Source organism: Melanerpes formicivorus, unplaced genomic scaffold (genome assembly GCF_026170545.1).
Source record: "Melanerpes formicivorus ecotype bairdi unplaced genomic scaffold, bMelFor1.0.p_v2 SCAF_39, whole genome shotgun sequence".
NCBI lineage: Eukaryota > Metazoa > Chordata > Aves > Piciformes > Picidae > Melanerpes > Melanerpes formicivorus.
Genome location: NW_027142391.1, coordinates 4,830,980 through 4,856,752, shown reverse-complemented (window position 1 = coordinate 4,856,752; position 25,773 = coordinate 4,830,980). Strand labels below are relative to the sequence as shown.

General features: G+C 41.8%; 1 protein-coding gene across 25 annotated transcripts in view; it reads right to left on the bottom strand.

Annotated features, from left to right (window-relative positions):
* KIF1B (kinesin family member 1B) overlaps nt 1–21,646 on the bottom strand; it is a 92,968-nt gene extending 71,322 nt beyond the window's left edge. For 6 of the 25 annotated variants that reach the window (XM_068158368.1, XM_068158373.1, XM_068158372.1 and 3 more), the window contains exons 1-2: nt 21,309–21,645; nt 15,860–16,047 (exon numbers count right to left, since the gene is read on the bottom strand). In XM_068158368.1, coding sequence (XP_068014469.1) covers nt 15,860–15,965 — 106 coding nt within the window. In that variant the 5' untranslated portion in view covers nt 15,966–16,047; nt 21,309–21,645. Of the gene's footprint in view, nt 1–15,859; nt 16,048–21,308 lie in introns of those variants that run through there. The other 19 variants (XM_068158378.1, XM_068158379.1, XM_068158381.1 and 16 more) reach the window with 6 other exon arrangements.
* Between the last annotated feature and the right edge of the window lie 4,127 nt (nt 21,647–25,773).

The following is a 25,773-nucleotide window of genomic DNA, read 5'->3' as shown; positions in this document are numbered from 1 at the left end:
TTCAAATACATGTTACACAGCAGAGGAGCTCATTGCAGAAGGATTTTCTTTAAGAAGCTCAGTATTTTCAGGGCATGGAAGGAGACATGAAAAAACCTGGATCCAAAGAGACCTCAGGGATTATCTGCACAGTGCACTTAATGTTCTTTCACTTGCACAAAGCCTACAGGCACATTTTTAATAGGACTGACATTAACTGAACCAAGCAAATCACCACAAAAAGTTATTTCTGTACACATCCATTGAATCCCACAGTGACCTCCAACCAAATTGTGTGCTTTTTCTCTAATTTATGATGTCCCTGTGAAGATGTTCACACACACAAAAAGCCAGAATGAAAAAATGCCTGTGTATAGATCCTATGGCACAGCCTTTGGAAGCCCCATCCAAAATGCTGACCTCCTGTTACCTTTGCAGCACTCACAGTCCTTGACTTGATTTTCTTTCCAAGGTATTCATATATAAGAATCTAAGACATTTCAGGTAAGTGAGGCCATGGAACACTTTACAAATACCAGAATAAATGTGCCTTGCAAAACAATCTGTATTCTGTTTTTATTAGTACCTCTGCACACTTTACGCTCCTTTATTTAGCTGCTCTAATTCCCTCAATATTTGACCACACTTGTGCTTTCACAACACTTACAGCTCTTTCAGATACCTTCAGGGCTATTGTTTTTGTTCTAGGTGGGTTTTGTTTGTTTGGGGTTTTTTTCCCCCCTTTCTCAGCAACAGCTTCCTACAATATTTGCCTGGTGGAGAGAATAATGCAGAGTGGATTCAGCTGGCATTTTAATGGCATACAGAACTCCTGTAGATTCTGTATTCCAAGGAGGATAATTTACAAGAACAGCTCTTGCTGCAGAAGTAACACTCTATTGCTTTCTTCTTTTCAGCCCTACAGTGTTGGAAATACTAAAATTATTATTTCCAGCAGGTGTTATCAACACCATCTGTGTAAGGACAGACTGTAAAAAGGCATACTCTTGCGGGGATCAAAATTCGATAAAGCACCTTAGATTTACATGTTCCCATCTGCACCTAAAGCAGCAATCCACCTTTGGGAGCAACACACTAATTACAGCAAGTGCAAACAAAATCTACACAGAAGAAGCTATCCAAAGGTGGTGACAGTCTTCCTGAGAATGACTTACACCCTGAGAGCAATTATCCTAAACAAAAGGATGCTGATTGTTCATGGGTTTATACTAGTTTAGGCTATGCTGTGGAGATGGGGGCTTCTCCCTTTATTTCTATGACAAATAAAGATTAACAATTTTTACCATTTCAGACAGGATCTTAGCATCCCATGGCACCAAAACCTCTGAAAATGTGGTTACAGAATCCCCATTAAAATTCAATCACTCCTCTACAAGATGTTGTGTTCCTGAGCAGGGCTGTTGTCCAAAATTACAGTGGGGGAAAAGATCACTGGATTGCAAATAGCAACAGTTGCTATTCAATTTCTTGTAGCAAACTCCGTTTCACTTGGATGTACCTTGTGCTGACATTCTTGCCTTACAAATGCTGACAGACATGCAAGGCAAATGAATAATATGCCTTGCACCAGTATCAAATGACAAAAATGCTTGTGGCTTTGGATAGCAACATGGGCATCAACACATAACAAACTGGTAACCTAAGCAATCTCATACGGCTTTAGTTTCCCTTTACTAGTTTTGACCAAACAGCAGCACATCTACAGCACACACTATTAAACCAGTTCTAAAAGGTAAAGTGAATAAATAATAAATCCCAGAAGACAACTCCCCTGCCCTAAACTTAAATCAGTTCCCTGCTGTCAGGGCACTCCAGACTGCTATAGTTCAACTGCTTCACATTTCCAGTTCAGTTAACATTGAAGGTCTAAAAGGTAAGGAAGAAATGCCTTGTATCCACAAGTTCCTACCCCAAAAGCAGTACAAATAAAACCCCATCTCCACTTTAGATCAATGTAACAACCTATAGGAGTGAACATTATTTTGGGCTACAAGTTCAACAGAAAGTAATTTAACCATTTAAAGCAGGAAAAAAAAGCAGCAATAAATAGAACCCATTCCTATGTACTAGAATATCTTCCTATCTTCTGTGCAACACAATTCTAAGCAGATAGATGAAGAGATGTATTACTGCCAGCATCACCCCTAACAATACACATTCTCTTGCTGAATCTTAACAGCAAATCACTTGAACTCAAACTCCTGATAGAGTTTCTGTGAGAGGAGTAGTCATGGCCAGGGCATGGGAGGAGGAAGTACCTTTACTCATACACCACATCTGCAACCTTGTCCTGGAAATGGGGAACTCATAGCTTGGCAAACTGTGAAGCCGATCAAGACAAGCAGAAGCTTAGCTGCATCTTTGCTACCTAACACATGTTTAACCACAACCTAAAAATGCTCATTGGTTGCTCAAATGTCTCATCAGTACACCTTTACTTTAAGGCACCAATGGAATAACAAAAGAGAGCTTTGCCTCTTAGAATCAACAGTGAAATAATAAGTATTCTTCAAGGGGGGTTTGCCATTTTTATACTGCAGCTTATAAACAAAAAGGACATTTCTCTTGGCAAAGCTGCACTTGGTCTCTTCCAGGAAATAAGTTAAATTACCTTCTAAGATTCTGTTGTGTCAGAAACAGAAAACAGAACAAGTAGCACAAAATTCAGTATTATGCAAAACCAAGCTTGATCTGAATATACTTCCCATTGTTTCTTTAAAAAGCTAAAAATCTCTAGGAGAAGTCTACCACTTCCAAAAGGAAAGCAGAGAAGCCAAATGCTTAATCAGAACAACAGCTTTTTTCCCCACATGGCTCACTGTGCATAAAGGCACACTGACCACGTGTGAACAAGAAGATTTCTGGCTATGCAACAGGCTCAGCATCTGGAAAGGCACTATGAGCTTGCCCTTACACCTTCACCCTACTTGCTTTGAGCTTAAATTTAATCCAACATATTTGTGAAATGTGAAGTTCAGGCTCCATGATTTATGCAGGTGGTTCCACTCTGTCTCCTTTTTTTGTTTCAAAGCCATTTTTTTGCTATGTTCTTCAACAAACTTTTTTCAGCTCCTTTACACAAAGTTCCATGCCCAGCTCACTGTTGTGAAAATTTTTCAGGATGCATGTTTTTGCAAAGCCTATCTGGAGAAGGATATCTGGAATGGGAGATCAATGTGCAAGAAAGGCAGCTCTGTCAGAGGTTGGGAATGCAGCTGGCTGGCCAAAACCTTCCACTGCAGCAGGAACGGGTCAGAGAAAACCTCCTGGCTGCCAGGAACTCTGCATGCTGTCCCTCACTGCTGTGATGCAGTCACAGCCTTTTGATTCAGCTTCCAGTCCAAGTCTGAAGTCTATTTATTCCCATTCCTGTTTCTCACATAGTCTACATCCTCCATTTTCAGAATCACTGGTTTAACAGAATTCTCAGTCCAACTACAAATGAATCCAGCAGAGCTGACTGCGAAAATATACGATTACAACCTCCACAGATTTCAATCGGACTTTCTCTTTTTTTGAACACCAAGCACCAAGTCGGTAGCTACTAGCATCAGCCAAATCTGATGTGGTCTGAATTGAACCAAGTGATCAGGTAAGCAATAATGTGAGATAAGACACCTAAAAGAAGATGGTGAAGCAGCTAAGAAACCAGGAATTCAAACTGAAAAGTCACTGATCTAACTTGAAGGTGTCTACTGCACCAAGAATCTTCTTTGGAGGGTCAAGCAAGTCCATGAAATCTAGCTACCTTTAAATGAAGCTAATGGACGTTTCTGAAGAAATTAAAATGAAAACACTTCTTACAGAACAGGTAAGCTTTATCTAAAACTTCATACTTCAAACAGGGAAAGGAAAAAAAAAAGGAATGCTCATGCAGAAATGAGACAGAGTGGGAAACACTGATATCTTTGTACTACGTTAGTCAGCAAGCTGTGTTTTCAGCTCAAGAAGGAAACAAACAGAATTAAGAGGAGTATGTCCAGTGTCACCAATACCCACAAAAATGTTAAAAGCTTGTTTGGTTTTGGGTTTTTTAAAACCATGCAAGGCCACAATGAATGGTATTGGTGCATCATGAAATAGGTCATCACCTATCTCCTCTCACCACAGCAGACTCAGGGCATGGTAGGCAAGCTAATGCTTTAATTACAGAGCCTCAGGAAATGAGAAAGGCAATACGGGCAGACTATCACAGCAGGAACACATTAATGGGCTTTTTATCTTACAGAATAAATTTGTTTATCTGCTATTTCAAAGGTCCAATGTGGCAATTAACTCTTCTGTTTGCAAACTGACACTAATGCTTTGTGCTGCAGCTATAATTAGTTGCCACCAGTATGGCAGCGCAGCAACTCTGAAAGTTGGAGTTTGCTTAAGCAGCCACTTTCTGAGAAACTCAATCCCTTTTTCAGGCCCCTTGCTTCATCAAGAGCCAACTTCTTAGGTCATGGGGAATCTTCCAGCTTTCCACAAGTTAAGGTTTCTGCATTGAACAGAAGCTGGAAAGGATGTTTTCCAATCTCCCAACACACTGTGTTTTCAGTGAAAAGGTTACATGTGTAACTCAAACACAGAAAGGATGAAACAAGTTGAAGATGCTATGTTCCTACTCCAGGGTCTACAAACTCTTCTGGGGATCAACACAGCAACCACAGTTTGGATTAATGCCCATCATTTACCTGTGGAAGGGAAGGCTGACATAAAGTCATGGGAATATTCAAGCTTTAAAAACACACTCCAGAAATTGTTGATTTAGATGAGAAAGAGAAACATCCATAGTACTTTACTTTATTTGAATTATGGATTTCCAGACATTGATAATGATGTGCTTCACCTTAAAACGTAACATCTACCGCAGTTTTCTACCTTGGCAAGCAAATAGAATAAGCAGAAGCAATTATATGCCCTATATTGATACAAAACTCCAACAAAAGAGCACTGTGACAACAGCTATGCAGCACCACCGTTTCATTTGAAGCAGTTTGCCAGCCCAACTTAGAAACACAGCTTGCATTTCAAAAGCTCATTCTCCTTCCAGTGAAATAGCAAAGCCATACAGAGTTGTGTCAAGCCACCTGAGGAGCTCCTAAGCAGCCGTAATCCATATATTCTCTGAAGCTCAAACCACGTGAACAATTCTTTATAGCTGTTTAAATTTGGGGGAGAATTTTTTGATGCCTTTAACTACAAACATAGGAGTGTCATCTATCACTGACCAAAAAGGTAAAGAAACCAACATTCTTTAAAAAAACACACCTTTCTTCACACTGAATCATGTAACCTTTTGTATCACTGCATAATACCCATGTACTTTAACTATCAGGCCTTGTACAGCACAACTGTACAATAAGGGCAGTACCACCTAGTAAAACACAAGCAGAAAACAGGAGTGTAATCAGTGAGGGAATTTTAGATGTGCTGCATCAACAGTAACCAATCAATCTCCAGAAAACATTTGGATTTTAACATGCCCTTAAACAGGCAACTTCATTTCTTGGCATAAGGCACTTCCACAGTCTATCCTACTCGTTCCTTAATTAACATTTTTTTGTACCATCCACCATCTGGTTTATCAGCTAGCACGAAAATAACATACACTTTTCAACCTTTCAGATCTAGAAGATCGAATTCCTTGCTAGTGTTTCAAACTTGGAAATATCACTTTGCTACTGAAACAGCACCCATGTATTTTGGAATATATATTATTTTGCATCCCTATTACCATTTCGGGCATTTCAATTTGTTTTGATTTAGTATCATAGAATCAGTCAGGGTTGGAAGAGACCACAAGGATCATCTAGTTCCAACCCCCCTGCCATGGGCAGGGACAGCCCACACTAGATCAGGCTGGACAGAGCCTCATCCAGCCTGCTCTTAAACACCTCCAGGGACAGGGCCTCAACCACCTCCCTGGACAACCCATTCCAGGGTTTCACCACTCTCATGGGGAAGAACCTCCTCCTCACATCCAGCCTGAATGTCCCCACCTCCAGCTTCATTCCATTCCCCCTAGTCCTATCACTACCTGAGATCCTGTGAAGTCCCTCCCCAGCCTTCCTGTAGGCCCCCTTCAGATACTGGAAGGTCACAATTAGGTCACAATCCAACCCTGATTAGTTGAAACTGAAATTCAAAAACACCTCAAATAACCACTTCATTTAGCACTCATAAGCAGAGTGTGAAGCACAACAGAGAGCTGAGGTAAAGCTATAGTCTTCCAGGATGCTTTCAGGTCGAAGCTATATTCTCTGACTTCTCACTCCTTCCTAAACAAACACACAAACACATTCCCACTTCCAGCATTCATTTTTGGACTTACATTTCCATTTGCCATTAAAACTAACCATGTAAACACACAGTGGGAAACCTACAAAGAGGAGCAAAAAATAAAAGTAATCGTAAAAAAAAAAAGGGGTAAGCCAACTTTTGCCAAGATCAACCTCTCATTCCATTCCCATCTGCTCAGCTACATAAATATTTTTGCAAGCACAAAGAATGACCAAAACTACCTCTTAACCACTTAAACCTCCTGTCAGATTATGATACTGAATTTGCAGTCCAAGACTAATTTGTCTTCATCCCAGTCAGCACTGGTCCTCAGCGTGCCACAAATTCTGCAGGTTAGAAATTATCTGCAGTTCAGTATCTGGGGATACAAGCAGTTCTTTCTCATAAACTCTTGGAACAGAGACAGAGCACAAAGCACACAAGAGCTAAGGACTCAAATTATTCTCTTATCCCTCGTTGCATTTCAAGTCAAGTCAGTGGATTGAACAGCTCCACCTCTGTTGGCAGTCAGAGTCATATGACAGGGCACTCTGCCATGAGACATGCCACATATTAGTCACTGCAGGGTGCTCCAGTGAAGAACGGGCTAACTGCAGTTTGTCCTTCAGATAAACACCAGCAGACAGAATTAACCTGGGCTAAATCCTGGATTAGCTGCTATACAGTCTGTGCTGAGGGGAAGGAGGCAGGCTGACAGATTAATATTAAAAAAAAAATAAATCCATCAGTTGCCAGTCAGAAATAAAACCCAATAATGGTGAAAGCCAGGTATGGAACTGAAACTGAACTTCCATCCTTTGTGCAATACAGCCTGCTTTGTCCTTTACATCTTCCATCCCCATATTGCTACTGCATCTGTCACTGCTGAAGGCACAAAGCCTCCTTTACTTCTATATATGAAATTAAATTAGGTTTCATCTCACGAAAGAGGTTTCACACCAGCCTCTGTATTTCTCCTCGTGGCAGCTGTAACCTACACACCACACACATTCCTACCAAATGCCAACACATCCTGAGATAACAGCTAGTTAAAAAGACACTCTCCTGTTTTCACTTCTCATTAATCATTGGTGAAGGAATTGAAAATTTCTGCCTAAAAATATGGTAGTTGTCTAGACAGACCTTTGGAAGGAGGAACATTTGGGGAAACAAACACAAATAAGGCATTTCTGTGCCTTCTACAAACCCTCTTTGAAGCAGTATAAGCAGCAGTTTTATGATGTCTGAATCATCAATTTAACCATCATAGAAGATCCAGGCCTTTCAGAATTGACTCCACAAGCCCAAATTAATATTAAGTACAGTCTCTTAAAACACAGGGGTCTGGAAAATATATCTGCACCATCTGTAGAGTGGAATGACAACAATGAGAACATGTTCGTTACCCAGAGCAGGGTGGAGCAGGCATTCTTTCTTTGCTGGAACGTGAAACATGTTCCCAAAGCCACGTTTAACATGGGCTTCTTTCCGAGGCATAGGTTGCCATCAGATCTATGGCTATACTGTTTTTGTGAGACTGACTTTCAGGATTGTTATTATAAGAGATAAATGAAGGGAAATGGACACTTCCAGCTTGTGAAGCAGTGCTTGCTTTTCAAAGCATTGTTTGCATTTTTCAAATCATTAAAAGGGAAGGAAACCAAGTAGAAGCTAAGAACAGCTCATTTGGAATTCAACCGGATTCTCTCCCCACTGAGGAATTTCGGCCCTGTACTAGGAGAAAGGTTGGATGGGGGAGGGAGTTCGGCTCAATAGCACCAGAGCAAGGCAAATGCTTGCTCACAGAAGCTGCTAGAAAGCCGCTCTCATCCTCAGCTGCTCTTACAGATCCAAGTGCTATAAATACCATCTCTACAGCTGGTGTTCTTGGAGAACAGCATGCCAGCAGGCTTTGCACCAAGCAGTAGCTAGTCAAACCATACTGTTCTACCTATCTGAAATGCTGAGCCAAAGCCACTCCAAAATTTCCACTGTCAGCTGATCACCAGAAAATGTCCTATTGCAGAGGATGTGTATCAGGTCTATGTATACAGTTGGCTAAGCACTTGGAATTAAGCTCAATTCTTTCCTAGGTAGGTAGGTAAAACAGTCTCTCCTTTCACCCCCGTTTTTCACTTGATTACGTACATGTCCAAGAGCCTATGGCCTTCTCCAAAGGCCATTTTGTCCTTCAGACACATGCCAGCACTGCATTAAAAGGTCATCACATAGCACTGGAATCCCAAAGAATCGGTTCTGCCAATCTTGGTATCTTAAAGGATTCGTGTAGAGAAAATATCCAACTCTTCCAGTAGTTCCCAATCAAGCAGTTCCTTTACTTTTACTGGCATATGGAACAACAGTTCATTATTTAAGCATTTGATAGCAGTGCCACTGAGCACTAACTCTGAGGGATTTCATACAATTTGCTCACTCTGGACAGAAAACTTTCTGGGTTCATTTGTAAAACGATGCTTCTCTATTACAGTTCTATACTAACTCCCTACGTTTTTTAAATGTAGTCTGGGAACATCCTAACCATCCCACGGTCTAGCTCCAGGCCTATTATTTATACCTCTAACATTTAGAAATCATTAAATGTTCATCTTCCCCCATCTCCCTGAAGTCATCTTCCACAACAGATCCTTTTTTTTTTTTTCTTCTCCCCAACAGTGTGCAAATTAACACTTCTCAACTTGCTTTTTTCTGCAATCATGAGAAAGGCTTTAAAAGGAAAACCAAGCATCTAAAAAAATTACTTTTTTTTTTTCTTCTCAGAAAAAATATTCAAGACTTGTAAAAAAAAAACCACATGTGAACTGGCAGTACTGTAGGGCACTCAGACAGTGAGACAGGCTTACAGATAAGCAACAGAAATCCTTATTCCTGCAATACATGAAGAGCTCTAATGTTCATAAGTGAGGCCTGCTTGTTGTCTGCATTCAGCATTACCTATTACCATTTTATGGCTCCTGTTCTTAGAATGACTCAGTACCACTAATAAAACCTAAAGAATTACTCCCCAAATTCCACTTCTGGAATAACTCTTTAAATAGAATTTCAAAACAAAACAAAAAAGTAGTTATTTAGTGAAAACTGCAACGAACTCTTTTGTTTGCCTTTTCTACCTATGTAGCATATGCTGCATAATTCCCATTACTACCTACTTGTATGCTGTGTGCTAGATTAAATAACAAGAGTTTCTCACAAGGACTTTTCTCATCAGTAATTTAGAGCAAAGATTATTTCCATTATACAAATTCCTTCGTGAAACTATTCAAAGTATGCTTACAGAATCCTACTGCAGCAAAACCCCCTTCTCCTGAAGGCATACACACACAACTGGGTTACTTTTCCCTTCAGTGTGTCTTTTCATTAAGAAAAGAGTTAAAAATGAAATCAGAAAGAAAAAGGACAGCAAGTCATACTTTCTTTCCCCTCTAGGATTAAGCTTCTTTGAAAGAGGTTTTTCAAATATCAGCAATTTTAGTATATTTTAAGATTCATTGCTTTAGACACATGACATAAATTAGAAGCCTTTCCAGTGAAGTCCTGCTTTCCCACCCGTTTTTACTTTGCTCCAGAACAAATGCATAAAGCAGGACACATCTTCAAAGAAAAACAAAAAAGAAATTAAACAAAAAATCCAGACAGGAAAGGAACTCAAATGAGATGCTTCTCTAATTAACTTTTAAAAATCTACTTACTCAGGTCTAGGCTAGAGGTTTAGAAACCTTTAGAGAGAAAGCAAACAAACAGAAGAAAAACATTTTTTTCCTCAAGCTCCACAAACTCAAGAATGCCTGACGAAGTTTTTCTGATGCCAAGGATGCCTGCTTGAGACCCTAACTGCCATATGTCTACAGCAGCAGCTGTGACTATTGTTACTGGCAGATGGGATCACTTCACTCTGCCCATTGCCATGAAACATCTCATACCTTAAGCAGTCCACAAAAGAACCTTACACATTACTGAGCCACAGAGACTGCTACCAAGATAAAATCCAAGCAGGTAATTTTCAGTCCTGAGGATCCAGCTACGTTTTTATCTTTCAAGATAATCTAGACTGCGCAGGTGCACTGTGCACTGTGGTTTATGGCAAACCAGAACATACAATAATCTCAGATAAACCAGTTGGAGAACTTTGTTTCACTCTGTACCTGCCACCCACAAGATGCTAAAACCTATTCTCATTCATCTATTGCACAATTAATGTGTCATTAATTGCAGAAGACATATTTCAAGTAGGTTACTTCCTTATTCCCCAGCTTCATTAGCTTAGTTTTCTACATTATTTATTTGGCTCTTAAAAAAACCAAGCTGGCTAGACTCTTAGCTAGGGATGATTATCTAAATGTCTTGTGAACCTCTGCTTCATTTTAATGTGGTACTATTTATGCATACAGACAGAATTATCCAATCACTAGCATGCAAAAACTAACTAAAAAGAAAAAAATCCAGAAAACACACACCAGCAGGGAAGTCCTCAGGCACAGAAGAGTTTAGAGTTTCTCATTTCAATAATGCAAGGCAGCAGCCACCAACCTTGTTTATATTTGTTATATTTCATAACCCAATACAAGAACGAGGACAGGAACTACTGACACACAAAATGCTCTTGGATCTATAGCTTGTCTTTCATCCTACGTACTACACAGCAGAAGTTTTTTCCCCACTCACCACAGAAACAGTAACTAATGAAGCGGACAGGCAATAAGCAATTAATACACTGTGGGCGAGATGCATTTGTGTAAATCATTCAATGAAAAAGCAACAGAACACCCTGAAAAAGCAGGAGTTAAAGACAAAACATACTCAGACATGCCAACAACCATCATCTAGTCTTGAATTAGTTATTTCAGAAACTGCTTGTGAGTTTGACTTAAAGCATAATAATAAACCACCTACCCAGTAAAGAAAATGTGAAGGCAGATGCATTTATTTGAAACTGAGAAAATTCAAGTTATCTCAGAAGAAGATAAAAAAGAGACATTTCAGAAATTTCAATCTGTTTCAGCATTAGGTGAGATGTTATCAATAAACCACCACCACCACCACCACAATAAGCAGCTTCAAAGTCTACTGATGCCAAGTTTCACTTGAAAACATTCTGTAATAAGCAGAATATTATACAAATAACACATTAGGCAGTGTCAAGCTAACTGATAGTAAGGACTGCTTAGACAGGGGTCTTTCTAAGGAATTAATCAACAACATTAAGCCTCCTAGCCCCCAGACTTTGCTCTCCTATCCCAGGAACCCCAATATAACTGACTATAGCTGCACACATAGCTACACTGCGCCCAGCCACAAGAGAGCACATTGTGCCTAAGACTTCGGGGTGCAGGTTCCTGTCTCCTAGTGACCTCTGTACAACAGTCACTATAGATCTGCTGTTCAGAGCATAACTCCAAAAGAAATCAAAGGTCAATTAAATCCACTTGCACAGCAGGTGCTTCTGAAAACAGATCTTACATTTCTTAACATCCTAAGTGATAATAATAAAACCCAACAATGGCCTTTTCTCACATTACCCCCACTCAGTTACTGTTTTAGCAGGGTTTTTTAATTAGTAATTACTTCGGGAAAGTGTTCTGCATTTCCAAAATAGCTTAAGTAGAAGGATTTTGCAGCTTTCAACCCCTCCTGTCTTTAAAAATTCCTGTTACCTTTTATCCTCCTCTCCCTACTTCTCCCATTTCCACTGAAGAACTTCTAGCAGTATCATTCCAGTGGATACCATCTGCAATTAGACAAGATCTGAGCAGCACAGGCTGCCTGCCAAGATACCAATCCCTTAATGCAGCCAAGTAAATGTGACTTCAGCTGGACTGCAGAACTTCAATTTCTCAACATATATTTTGAAAGCAGAAAGACTGACAATTCTGTTCTTCTGTTGGAAGGATAAGCAAGTCCAAATTACTCACAGACACTTCTCTTAACAATGTGGGTTAAAGATCTTTGTAACAACTCTCTTTTTCTGAGATTAAAACATACACAGAACTGTATTCAGCTACACTGTCAGTTTTCTAAACATTGAGAAATTAAGAGCTTCTGTGGCTTGTAATTAAAGGCCTTGATTTTCTTTGAGGAAATTACATAAAAGCCAGATAGGATAACAAGTTAATTCTACAGGAGACCTCAAGACCACAACAAAATTATACTTGTTTTGCTTCTGAGGCAAAGTTAAACCAAGTTACAAAATTGGGAATAAGCTTTCTAACCCAGAAGGATGTTTTGTTTTTCTGGAAAGCCCACTGTGAATGACCAGCAATCTCAGAAGCTATGAATAGTCAAATTCACACAAATAATGATAAACAACAGCAGCATGTCAGGCAACAACCTTGGTGGCATTCTGACCTCAAGAATATGCTTATTATGGTTGTCAAAGAACACTCCTTTTCTGATACATTCAATAAAAAAACATTACAGTGAGTACATTTGTGGTACACTTTATTCTCTGTAGCTCTACAGTGTTTTCCTTAAAGTAATCCCAGGAAAACTTTGCCTCAGTTTCACTCCAACACTATAACATGGTCTCTCCCTAGATCAGCCAATACACTTAGAAAACTCAGAATTGGACAAAGTTTAAACTCAGGACCCACAAAGTATTTGTAGAATAGCTTGGCCAACCAACACATCAAGAATTAAAGTTCAAGGAACAGTCAAAATCCCTTCTTAGCTTTCAGACTTCACACTGCCTCATCAATCCTCTTCATCACAATAGTCCGTTAGGCTTTAATTCCAAGATAAGAGAACTTTAACTGTCTCAGAGTCTTAAAATAGTCACTACCCAACATACCACCAGCCTCTCAGATTTGCCTCCCATCAACTTGATTGGTCCACACATGAAAAAATAACCTTCTCAGAGATATGATAGCTAAGCCTCGATCATTTCACCAGCACATTTGAAGGTATGAAGCAGGAACTCCAAAGGCTAGAATTACCATTCAAGTACCTTTATTTTGAAACTGCTGCATCAGATATGAGAGTCAAACACATTAATGTTACTCTCTGTAGCCAGCTTTTAGCCAACAAGTTCAGATTTTAATAATGAGTTCAATAATGCAACTGTAAGGCTGCAAAGACTGAGAGATCATAAAAATAAAGACTTCTTGGCAGAAATAGTGACAGTACTTATGCCCTCAAGTCTAACATGTAGTCTAAAAGTATACCAGAAGAATTTCAGCTTGAAGTTACATGTGTCAGACAACATTTTTAGGAAGATTCTTTGGAGAAAAGACTTCTGATCAGGTTTTTTCCCCCAACAAACAGTGTCTTACTGATAAGAAGTGTTTTGCAATCCTCTTCTGTTCCATGAGTAAAATTACTTCTCTATTGTTTTTTTCCTGTATTTCTGTTCTAAGGGGGAATTAGAGAGAAAAAAATAACCCACAGATTGTAAGAATGTGTAACTACTGCGACTGATGATTCCTTTCCCACAGTCTGTAATGGCCTCTGATGACTTAAACCTGACCATCTGTCGTATCACCCATCCTGCATCAGAGCTACAGGACTCAAAACAGAAGACTACAGATTACAACATTTCCAGAGCACAAAATATATCAAAAGCTGTAAAGAAATTCCCAACTGGATCAATCAGGAAGTACTTTTGTCCTTTTGAAAGCCAATGAAGTTTCTTGAAAACATTAAATACCTTTGTAGTGCAGCTCTGTCATTCAGAAATGGAACGAGTGTCTTTTGCCTACACAGATTGCCAGAGGTTCGATGGTCACCCTTGTTGTTGTACCACAAAAAAGATGTTCTTACAGAATCATAGTATCATAGTATCATTCAGGGTTGGAAGGGACCACAAGGATCATCTAGTTCCAACCCCCCTGCCATGGGCAGGGACACCTCACATTAGATCAGGCTGCCCAGAGCCTCATCCAGCCTGGTCTTAAACACCTCCAGGGACAGGGCCTCAACGACCTCCCTGGACAACCCATTCCAGGGTTTCACCACTCTCATGGTCAATCATGGAGTTCAACAATCTTAAACATCTGAAATTACCACTGCCATGGCATGGCAGCAAGAAAACCTACTGCAGTGGCACCCAGCGATGCTGCTGTAGTTCAGAGTTTGATGGCATCTCTGTAACAAATACCACCTAACGGAGTCTACATTTCCTCCATTCTACATTGGTTTGGTCTTGAAAGTTGGCAGGCAATGTTAGGTATGAGCACCTGTCTCTACATGAGATGACTGCTTAACAATCCTACCCCCACTATTTTAAATGGAAAAAATTGAAATCCAACCCCTAAAAAGTCTGAAGACAAGAGTTTATTACACTGAAAAGTAAGCTCTCTCCTGCATGACACTTCTCCTCCAACAAAACCATACAAATTGAATAGAATTTAAGTGACCACAACCATTAAATTCCATTGCAACAGGCTGAACAACCTTGGCAAAAAAAAAAAGGGAGGAGCCTCCTTTGTATTAACAAGGCTGAGTAAATACTCAACTAATCAGCCAGCAAAGTAACTCAGTACTCTCAGAGTGTTACCTCCTACAACTACAGACAAGATGACTCTGCTTGATTACCCAATAACGAAAAGCTACCATAAGAAAAGCACTTTATAGGTATAGCTATTAGTCCACACATGAGCAACAACACTGAAGCAAATGGTATCAACACTGCCTTGGCCATAAGCAGCACATAAAAACCAATCAAGAAATGGTACCTCCATATCTAGTTTCCCATAGAAAAGTCTCCTCCTCCAAATGAAACCTAAGAGTCTTCTCCAAATTAGTAAGCAAACAAGAAGGCTGGGGAGGGACTTCTTAGGATATCAGGTAGTGATAGGACTAGGGGGAATAGAATGAAACTGGAGGTAGGGAGATTCAGACTGGACGTGAGGAGGAAGTTCTTCACCATGAGAGTGGTGAAACCCTGGAATGGGTTGTCCAGGGAGGTGGGTGAGGCCCCATCCGTGGAGGTGTTTAAGACCAGGCTGGATGAGGCTCTGTCAGCCTGATCTAGTGTGAGGTGTCCCTGCCCATGGCAGGGGGGTTGGAACTAGATGATCCTTGTGGTCTCTTCCAACCCTGACTGATTCTATGATTCTAAGATGATTTCATGCAGTCTGCTATTTTGCCATTGTTGGGATATCTAATCTGGAAAGAATAAAACTTGATATTCTTTTGCCCTCAGCTTTCTCACTCAAATAATGCCCCTGAGCAAAGGCACAGACTACAAAATAAGAACACTAAGAACTAAAGCAGGAGACCTAGGAAGGAGTTACACCATAATTCTCATGCGGTGGTTTGCAACCTATCCCCATATCCGTCTGTGAAATCGGTGATATTACCACACATTGAAGTCAACAAAGGGGGTTTCACTTTGGCATTCCAAGCTTTCTCATCACAAGCAAACACCATAAACAACTGCAATGAAACCAAAATACTTGTGATTTAAACTTTCTAGTCAAATTCAGAGATAATGACAGCCTCAGAATATCCCCTAAAAAGGGAATTCCAGATGATATAATGTACACAGCACTCAGTTTAGATCAACAGAAAAAAAAGAGAGGATTAACCAGGAAGGGAGAGGAGTGATAAAGACTCCCTCAGGAGATCAAAATAAACTTACTGGTAGAGTTGCCTTGCATCTGGATGATACATTTGGATTCTTTGCTGGTTTCTCGGGAATTGAAGGGCCGGACCCGCACAGCCACCTTCACTGAAGCCCCCGACATTCTGCTTGCTTGTGGTGCAGTCAACAAATTGAAAGTTAAAAGGGCCAAGAATGCTTCAAGTTATCCTTTTTGTGGGGGTTTTCTAAAGAGAAACATAGAATTTAGTTATTTACTAATGCATTATACTTCATTATTCACAGCCATTGTGTTCAAGACAGGGACAAAATTAAGGGGGTTCAAAGCTATCTCATAACTTCAATTTCTGCTCTGCAATTTCCTCCCCCTGTGAAAGCTGTCACTTCAAAGCCAGAACTGGATATACACTTAATAACACCTGCACCCCGTCTCTCTAGTCAAAAGTTTCTGTCACCTGAATCAGTTCTTTGAAGTGTACAAACATATTTGTTTTCATTACTTGGTTTTCTTCCCAGAAAGAAGGGATGCCAATACCAAAATGAAGATCTGGTTGCAGCATGTGTTAGGCTTAACCTAGCAAAGATAATTTTAGCAGTAAAGACACAGCTACTTAGATTTCAGCAAGAGCTAGCTACCACATACTACAGAGCTGGGCTCTCTAGCTGTCAACCCTTGCTGCCACAACCCATTCACAATATTAAAACTAACATAGGTGTGATGGGCCATATCACACCGACTTTCACTCCACTCAATGCCAAAGAAAAGGGTGCACCCAACCACCTTCAAGAACATTTTGCAGTCCTGGGAAAGTCCTCTTCCCAAAGGAAATAAAAACTCAGTAACTACTTGCATATCTACTGATTAAAGGGCACACTAAGGAAGAAGAGGAATCAACAATTGTAGCCTTCAGGGTAGATATTACTATCTCCAGCAAGCGTTCACCAGTAAAATCATCCTCATTATCAAAATACTTGTTCAAGTCTTACAGCATCCAAATAATGGAGCACTTCAGTTGGTAGGAAACTACTCCTGATACCCACAATCCAAACTCCAAGGTGTCTCTGAAACAACTGGGCAGTTTAGCTTATTGCCACAGAATACTATCAGTACTGAAGTTAAACAGACTTGAAAAGCAGACTTGACAAGTGTCAATGAAAAAGTTATCAAGGGTTTGTAAAATGCTACCACCCCTGGCTAGGAAAGCCTCTGCAGCACAGACTCTCAGAACCAGGAAGACTATACTGAGAAAACATGATTACATGCTTGATTTATCTTTGTATTCTAAATACCTGCTACAGCCACTGCTGTGAAAAGAGGATTCAGGGCTAGGTGAACCTTTGGTCTGACTCAATGCAATCATTTTTACCTTGAACCAGAGTTAACATGGACACAGCTCTACTATGCACAACTCACCATGCATGGCCCAGAAATCCTGATATCATCTTTTCTGGTTATCTATACACCCCATACCCCAGGAAATGCTAATTGCAGGGTTGCAATCACAGTGCCAGAAAGGTAGAACTACAAGCAGTTTTAAAGCAAATGGATTTCACCTCTAAAGTAAGTTCCAGAGTTGGTAAAAATACTTATAGATGCTTAATTCAAGTTAGAACACATCTTCACACAGTACAAGAAGTTTTTAATAAAACTGCATTACTTCATTAATGCCATCACATGGGGAAGGCAGAAATTAAATTACTCCACAGGGCAGAAGAAGCCATTTAAAGCATTCCTTATTTTAGCTAGCAGCTGAGGTATCTCATCAGACTAGAAGAATAGGAATGTCTTTAAGAACAAGGCAACTGAATTTCAATGTCAGTGGTATGGCAAACTGGTTGAACTCAGGAGACAGCCACACAATCAGCTTCAGCAGAGCATTTTAAGAAGTTTCACTAAAATACAGAGGAAGCAAGTAATGGGAGTGAATTCGCAGTCTTTGAAGTTTAATGGAGATTCTGGGTGATTTTAGAGGTCTGCTTTATTCCGTCTTGCTCAGAGCCTACTTTTGCGTACAACAAAGGATCAAACACGAAGCTTCATTATCAACCCTCTCCCGGAGGATCTGCTGTGTAGAATTTCTGGTCTCCCTTACTTAAAACGACCCTTGCATAAGTACCTGTGCCCTCCTATGAAAGAGAATTGACAAGACTAATCCTGGTACATCCCAGCAGTATTATTCAGCTGACCCTGAACATTGCTGCTAGAAAAGGGGAGTGATGACACACATGCCCTGTTGTTGCTGAAATACAATTAAAAAAAAAAATCTATCAAGTGCAAAAAGGAAAATAAAAAGTGAGTTGGTGGAATTTTCAAAGGGTGTAGCACACCACAGAAACTCCACCTGACAGTGACTTGTGGTCCTCATCTTTCTTTCCCCTCCCATCTATCCATATTAATGTGAAAACCATAATTTTGTCAGCTTCCCTCTAGGAGGAATGAACAAAGACTCACAGGGAGGATTTCTCTTTTTCAACCAATGTGTTCTTATAATTTTGTCTATGAAATGTAGACTCTTACAGGAGTCCCACTTACAAAGATTTTTTTTTCCTGATGTTTCCACAGAATGCTCATTAAAGTAATTTCTGACAAACAGAATTTCTGACAATACTGCAGTAATTTCTGCAGATAACTAGTGCAGCTAGCAAATTGCCAAAGAGAAGATGGAGTGAAAGAATCATCTACTTCAGCAACAAAATAACTCCAGTACCTCTGAAAAACATATTCACAGCAGAAAAGCACACCACCAGAGACTCTATGTGCACTAGCTAAATGAGTCTTGTTTGAAATACCAGCTGTGGAAAAAAAAATAATCTTACAGAACAGGTCACAAAATCACCGACAACAGCATAAAATTTTATCTTCCAGACTTCTGCAATTACCAACTTTCCCCAACACTAACTTTTAGGCTCATAGAAAGTTAAATGTGGTGTAATTTTAAACATCATTCATTCTCAGCTCTGCTACTTTTCATATCTGAAGTAACCAAATGCCTACTTGCAGTTGCACAAGGATTTCAGAAGTTCCAAACACCATCTTGTTAAGCAAGACTTAACTTTCATTAATAAGAAATTAACCAAAACACACTTCTGGGAAACACAGGAAAATATATTTAAGTTGTTGGGGTTTTGAGACTTTTCCCCCTTTATCAGCAACTGGCTGTAACATTTTATGGAGGTTCTACTGCCCTCATCATACAGAATGATAAAATGAAGCACAATGAGACCAAGCTGCACAGCACCACAACTGTTTTTTCAGGGCTCACATTTCCCAGTTGTATCACTTGCTAGTACAAAACTCTGTCCACAGAGCGGTAGGTAATAGGAAGTGTAACTTGCAACAGAGCAAAACAGAAGGTGTGATACAGTCTGTGGCAAAGATGTAGAAGAACAGCCTTTCTAATAAAGACAACTTTTTGTTTTTTAAGTGTTCTTTATAGGCTTATACAACTGCCATCCATGCTAGAATGAATCATTCCCTTAATGTCTTGGAAAAAAAACTCTTACTAGTTGTGTATCTTTTAATGCTCCACCTGTCTGAAGGCAACCAGAAGCCACATAAAGAAGGGAACTGCACGCTCAAGTCTTTAATGTGATATACCACTGACTCCAAAACAGGTGGTAGATCTTATTTGAATTGTTTAGTGAGCTCCATCAGTACAGATGCAAACCCTTCATATTCATTTTACACCTATTTTCAACTATTACTAAAAGATATCCACCATCCACCCTCTAAGTCACAGGGTGAGGTTTGAATACTTTCTGCCATCTAAAAAATAATCTAAAATATCTGTCTGGTTTCTGTTATTCCAGACAACAAACATGGTGATGTTGGACAATTAGCCTTTATGGTCTCAAAGCACTCAAAACTAGATTTGGACCTCCACACACATCATTAGAAGAAACAAGCTGTTCATTAATATATGGATCCTTGGATGTGCCTGAAAGTTCTGGCACATCAATTTGTATGCCACGATGAAACACAGAAAAGACTGTTTTGTTTTGGTGGGTTTTAATAAGGTCACAACAAAGCAGAATAGGGATTTAGAGTCAAATTATTATTTATATATACAGATAAGACTGCAACAAGTTGACATTGGTTACATAAACAATGGTCAGATCCTTTATCTCTACATTCAAACAAAAAAAAACCCACCACACATCACAGCACCGCTTTTATTACCACAGCCAGCTATTGTGTCATATTTGCACAGGTCCATCTATTGGCAAATGTGCAAACTTTTAAACAGAAAAACTGCTGGAAACTTAATCAGCACGACGGCTCTAAAGAAGGAAAATGGACAGGGAGAGAGATTAGTATATGGAAAGTTAGCAAAACAGCTGTTCACAGCATCAGGGGGTTGCGAACAAGAGGGCCCGGGTGGGTGAATCCAATTTTAGGTCCTGCAGTAAGGATCAGGTAGTGATGACAGTCTGACATACCAGCTGAGCTCAGTCACTACCAACTGCTATCTTTGCACTCAGTGAAGATGCCAGATAAAACAGCAGTGCAGAACTTGGCAGCGCACCCAAAATCTCAGCATATAAACATATGGGTGTTTATCAGCACACCAGTGCACTGGATTGTGCAATAACGAAAAGAACTGAGCTCCGAAGAAGCTGAAAAGGAGCAGGAATATACCTTGAAGTTCGGTATGAACGGATTTTACGAGAAGAACAGAAACAAATTCACCTTCTGCTTCCGGCAAATTCCAGTTCCTCAGTCTTAGCATAATGCCCATTTTTTGCCAATGACCCCAAAACTACCAGGCCTGTCATCCTGCCTTCTGACGCCTGCCTCCTGCCTTAGCTCACCGAGGATTGTCAGATCATCATCCCAATATGGCTGCCTCAGTAATTGTGCTGTACTGAATCCAGGGACGGATCCACTCCCTCCAGGTCCACAAAAAACACCCTGGAAACCACAATCCTTTCTCATTCTTGCATCTTCCAGCTGGTTGCGGGACTGCGCCTCCTCCCTCCTCAACAAGCCATTATTCCCTTCACCTCATCTGAGCTAGAAAGGAAAAAAAGGACGGCGAAACGCGGCGATGTTTGCGACCCACAGAGCGGGCGGGATCCAGACGAGGAAAAGGATGGGGAAGCGGCCGCACCGCCATGGCTCGGAGTGCCTGGGGTAAAGGGGAAGGAAGCGTCCCAAGGGACAAGTATATGCATCGGGTAGATGCAGGCGAGGAAAGGCCGAGCAGGGCCCCACGCCCTTACGCCGCTGCCCTGACAGCTCCGGGGCACCCTGTCCTGCCAACACTCCCCGTTCCCCCCGCTCCAGTGCCTAGGCCCCATCCCACCCGCGGCGCCCCCTCCACGTTCCCCTCCCCACCGAACAGCTGCGTAAACTAGCACCCCCGCCTCCCCCTCCGCATTACGGCATCCACCCCCCCCCCCGCTCCAAGCCGTTCCCCTGCCCACCTCCCGCCGCTCCCCTACAAACCGCCGGCGGCGGCTGCGGGTCACCCAAGCCGGCCCTCACCTGGGGAACGGGGGGATCCGCAGGACGCGGGCAGAGCGGGACCGCCGGTGCTGTCAGCAGCTGGGGAAGGCGGTGGAGCCGGTGAGACAGCGCAGCGCGGGGCGGAGGAGAGAGAAGAGCCCGGCCATCCCCATCACGCTTCGCCGCCTCCACCAAGGGTGGGAGACACCCCCCTCCCTCGCCGCCAGGAAGCGAGCAGGAAGGAAGCGGGAAGGACGAGGGAGGGAAAAAGGGAGGAGAGGAAAGGGGAGGGAAGAAACAGAAAGGCCGCGCCGGGAAGAAGGAGCGCAGCAACGCGCTCCTCACAGCGCCGCTCCCACACTGACAGGATCGCGGGGCTCCGCACCTGAGCCCGCCTCCGCACGGCGAGGAACGCCCGTCTAGCCAATAGCCGAGCGCAATTCCTCCCTCCTCCCTGCAGCCCACCAACCGCCAGGCTCAAAATGGGTGGTGGGCAAGTCTCTCGCCGTGCCAATCTCAGGCTGACACAGCCACGCACCAATCAGAGTTGGGGAATGCCCGTCTGCAATGACAATTGCCTCTTCTCCCTCGAAGTCAATCCCTCCGCCGAGTCCCTGCGCCACGGGGAATTGGTTCTTCTCCATCCCCAGCCAATCAGAGCTCGGGACGGGTCATGCGTGACGCACCACCGCTCCGCCGCGCTCTGTGCGTGCGCGCCCCCGTGAGGCGGCAGCGCGAGCGGCGTTGTTTGCGCGCTCGACAGCGACGGGCGTCGTCAGCCCAGACGTGAACAAAAAGTGGGCGCTTGTGGTTAAAAAAAAAAGCCTTTTAACGTAGGCGGCTAGTCTGCGCTCCCGAGGCGAGGGGGCTGGGAGCGGGTAGGCGCGGCCGCCTGCCGAAAAAACGGCGACTGCAGCAGCCAATCCGCCAACTCCCCGCCAGCCTCAGTGGGCTGCAGGAGGATGTCGAGGCCTAAACAGGGCAGGTCAGAGAGAAGGGATTCATTTTCCTTTTTTCCCCCTTCAAAACATAATCTGAGCAGCCTAAGATTTTCTTGCGGTTTTGGGGGTTTTTTTTTGGCTTGGTTTTGATCTGTTTGGTGGGGTTTTGTTTTTGTGGTTGCAGGTTTTTTTGTGGTGGTGTTTCTGGATGTCATTCTTAACGCCAGTGATTGAATTCAGCGAGTGGTGTTGGATTAGCTCTTATCAATACTCTCACACGTTCTCAGAGTAGAATGTGTTTATGTGGCAATAACGCTGTGAAGTTCCTCCTTTCCATTAGTGGTTTCTGCTGTTAGAAACAGGCTTAGATTTAAGCTCAGAAGCCTTGAAGGGAAAAAAAAAAGCCTAAATACATTATGTATTTTCCATACACACTCTATCATGAACAAATTGGAGTTAAGATGTTAAGAACAGTTGGGACCTGACCCTTCTAATTTCAGATCAAGTTGTATCTTTGTTCAAGGCCCCTGGTTGTTAACTACATTAATCTTCAGTGTGTGTCTTTTGCTCCCCATCAGTTTCAGGTTTTTGGGGAGGAGTTGTTATTTTCTGTTTGGTTTCCCCCTTGCCACTTTTCATCCTGTGTATATCATCTACAGTTATGCTTCTGAATGCAATAGTCTTAACACCGTACAGCTGTGAAGAACTGCTGCCATAGAACCATCAAAGCAAAAATAACTGGCTTTCCTATGTCCTAGAAAATATTATTTGAACTTTGGAAGACCTGTTGATGATGTAGTGGCATTTTTTTATGTGATGTAACTGTGCTAACTCCTATCTAGGAGCAGGCAGAATTAGGTCAGCTATAATTTCTTAGGGAAAAAACAAAACCAAAACACCACAACTCACAAAACCTGTTTTGAAATCCTCTGCAACCTCACAGGATACTGGGTGTGGGCTGTAGTCCTCCATGGCAATAGACAATGTTTCATAGTTTCATAGTTTCATTCACGGTTGGAAGGGACCACAAGGATCATCTAGTTCCAACCCCCCTGCCATGGGCAGGGACGCCCCACACTAGATCAGGCTGGCCAGAGCCTCATCCAGCCTGCTCTTAAACACCCCCAGGGACGGGGCCTCGACCACCTCCGTGGTGTAGTGTCTCTTTGGAACAGTAGATTCCTGCAGCTCTGTTCTGAAGTCTAGGTGTGGAGAGTACTCCCAGAGAATAGCTCCAGTATGTTAATTCAGTCAGTTGCTTCTCAAGTGATCAAAAATCTGCTAGAAATGTTCAGAGAAACTCTAGTTCCAGGCTGAGAAAGAAAATGGTGAAGGGCATATGACACATGCTGTACAGCACCTGGGAGATCACTCACTGCAAAGGGAAACAAGAAATTCCTCTTTAAATATCCAAGTATGGAGTTGAAAGGTGGTCAGCAATTAAGGCAGGCCTTAGCTGGCTAGGTGTGATGCCTTTTTTAATTATGGAACCTGGGCTTTTTATCCCTATTTAATTAGACTAGCCTTCTCAATACCATCCTGGAAAGTCAGGTCATCTTGGATAATTTAGAATTAACTTCTTTAGATGTACTGAAATGTTCTACTTGTGAATCCTGCTTTAAAAAATAGTGTTCATTCCCTCATGGGAAAGAGGGAGCATTTTTACTCTTTTGAGGTGTTCTAACCCCTATCAAATGCAAATAACTCTGCAAACCAGCAGAAATAGATCCAGTTCCCTGAAAGTGGGTGGGTGTTTAAAACATTAATTTTGAATAAAATAATCATGATGAAGGTATGAAGCACAGGAAAAGTGCTCTTGAGCATTAGGTTAGAAAAAAAATAGAGCATTTCCTGCCTTTATTAGTACAAATCTAGTCGGTCACTCAATTCAGTGAGATGCTCTACCTAAAACTGGGCTAAAATACAGGCAAGAGGGTGGAGGTTTAAGCTGAGTGAGAAGGGAAACAGCTATATTGCAGTGCAATGTTCCTGGAGATTGCTGGAATCAAGCTGTTGCTGGCTAAAGTAGCATTGTCATCCTGCTATTAACAGCATTAGGCTGTCCTTGGTGCCAGCAGGGAACAGTTGACAGAGATGTAAATTGTGCCATTACATAAGTATAAATTGTGATATAACAGAATCAATTGTACTGAATTGTATTGCTATAGCATCAGAACTTGCCCTAAGAGCTTCTCTAGTCACAGAGCTAGAGGACAAGTAGAGACCATCAATAAAATCTTTTTAAGTTCCCATTTTCCAAGAAAAGCACATTTTGCAACTTGTATGTAAGCAAGGCAATCCTGGGATGAGCAGGTCACAGCTGTAGACACATGCAAATGTCAGAAGTAATTTGATCAATTGATTTCTGGGCTCCCTAATATAAAGTGTCTGTCTTGTAACAAGGTTACAGTTAGATTGGCAAAGGGAAAATGACATAGGAAAAACCCCACAAAAACTGCAGGTGCTGTTTAATGAATTAAACTAAATATTGTTACACAGCTGATAATCCTGTGTTAAAAATGAATCTACCACAGAAGTGTAAGTTCATCTTTCCTCTGCAGTACTCACATGCCTGCTGTCCACTCAAAGGCAGGGCTTTGATTCACTTTTGTACCCAGAAGACAGCAGTAGGGAGGCATTTTCAGCTGCTCATATTAAAATACCTTTCAGTACTCTACTCATGAGTGTTGAGTTTGGAAGAGGATCTGAATTCACACCTTTGAAACACTTGATGCCAGTTCTCCAGCTAAAATTGGTTTAGCCACTTCACATTAGCTTTTGTGTCTTCTGTACAGTGTGGAAACATTTCCAGATAAGTGTATGCCACAAATAGAAAACAGTTCAGTCATGCACTTTGCTATTTATATTCCTCAGGTCAAAAATCTGATAGGGTGGCAGAAAACATACAGATTCAGATGCTGAAGGGCATTGTCTTGATGAATAGAAATATTTACCTTTGTATTTCCTCCTGTCAAGGTTGCACCCCAAAGGTCAGCACTGGATTATATATGACCTAACCAAAATTCCCCTGAAACCCGGTACCAACTGTCCTGTGGCTATGAATAGGGCCAAGAGTCACCCTTGGGAACATTCTTTACCTTGAAGTATTACTGATATGTGACACTTTTCACATAATTTCCTCAAGTTACTTCCAGATCCTACTCAGTGACAGCAAACACTGTACACTGCACTGGTTAGGCCACACCTCGAGTCCTGTGTCCAGTTCTGGGCTCCTCAGTTTAGGAAGGAGGTTGACTTGCTGGAGCATGTGCAGAGAAGGGCAACAAAGTTGGTGAGGGGCTTGGAACACAAGCCCTATGAGGAGAGGCTGAGGGAGCTGGGGCTGCTTAGCCTGGAGGAGACTCAGGGGTGACCTTATGGCTCTCTACAACCACCTGAAGGGAGGTTGTAGACAGGCAGAGGTTGGTCTCTTCTCCCAGGCAGCCAGCACCAGAACAAGAGGACACAGTCTCAGGCTGCGCCAGGGGAGGTTTAGGCTGGAGGTGAGGAGGAAGTTTTACACAGAGAGAGTGATTGCCCATTGGAAGGGGCTGCCTAGGGAG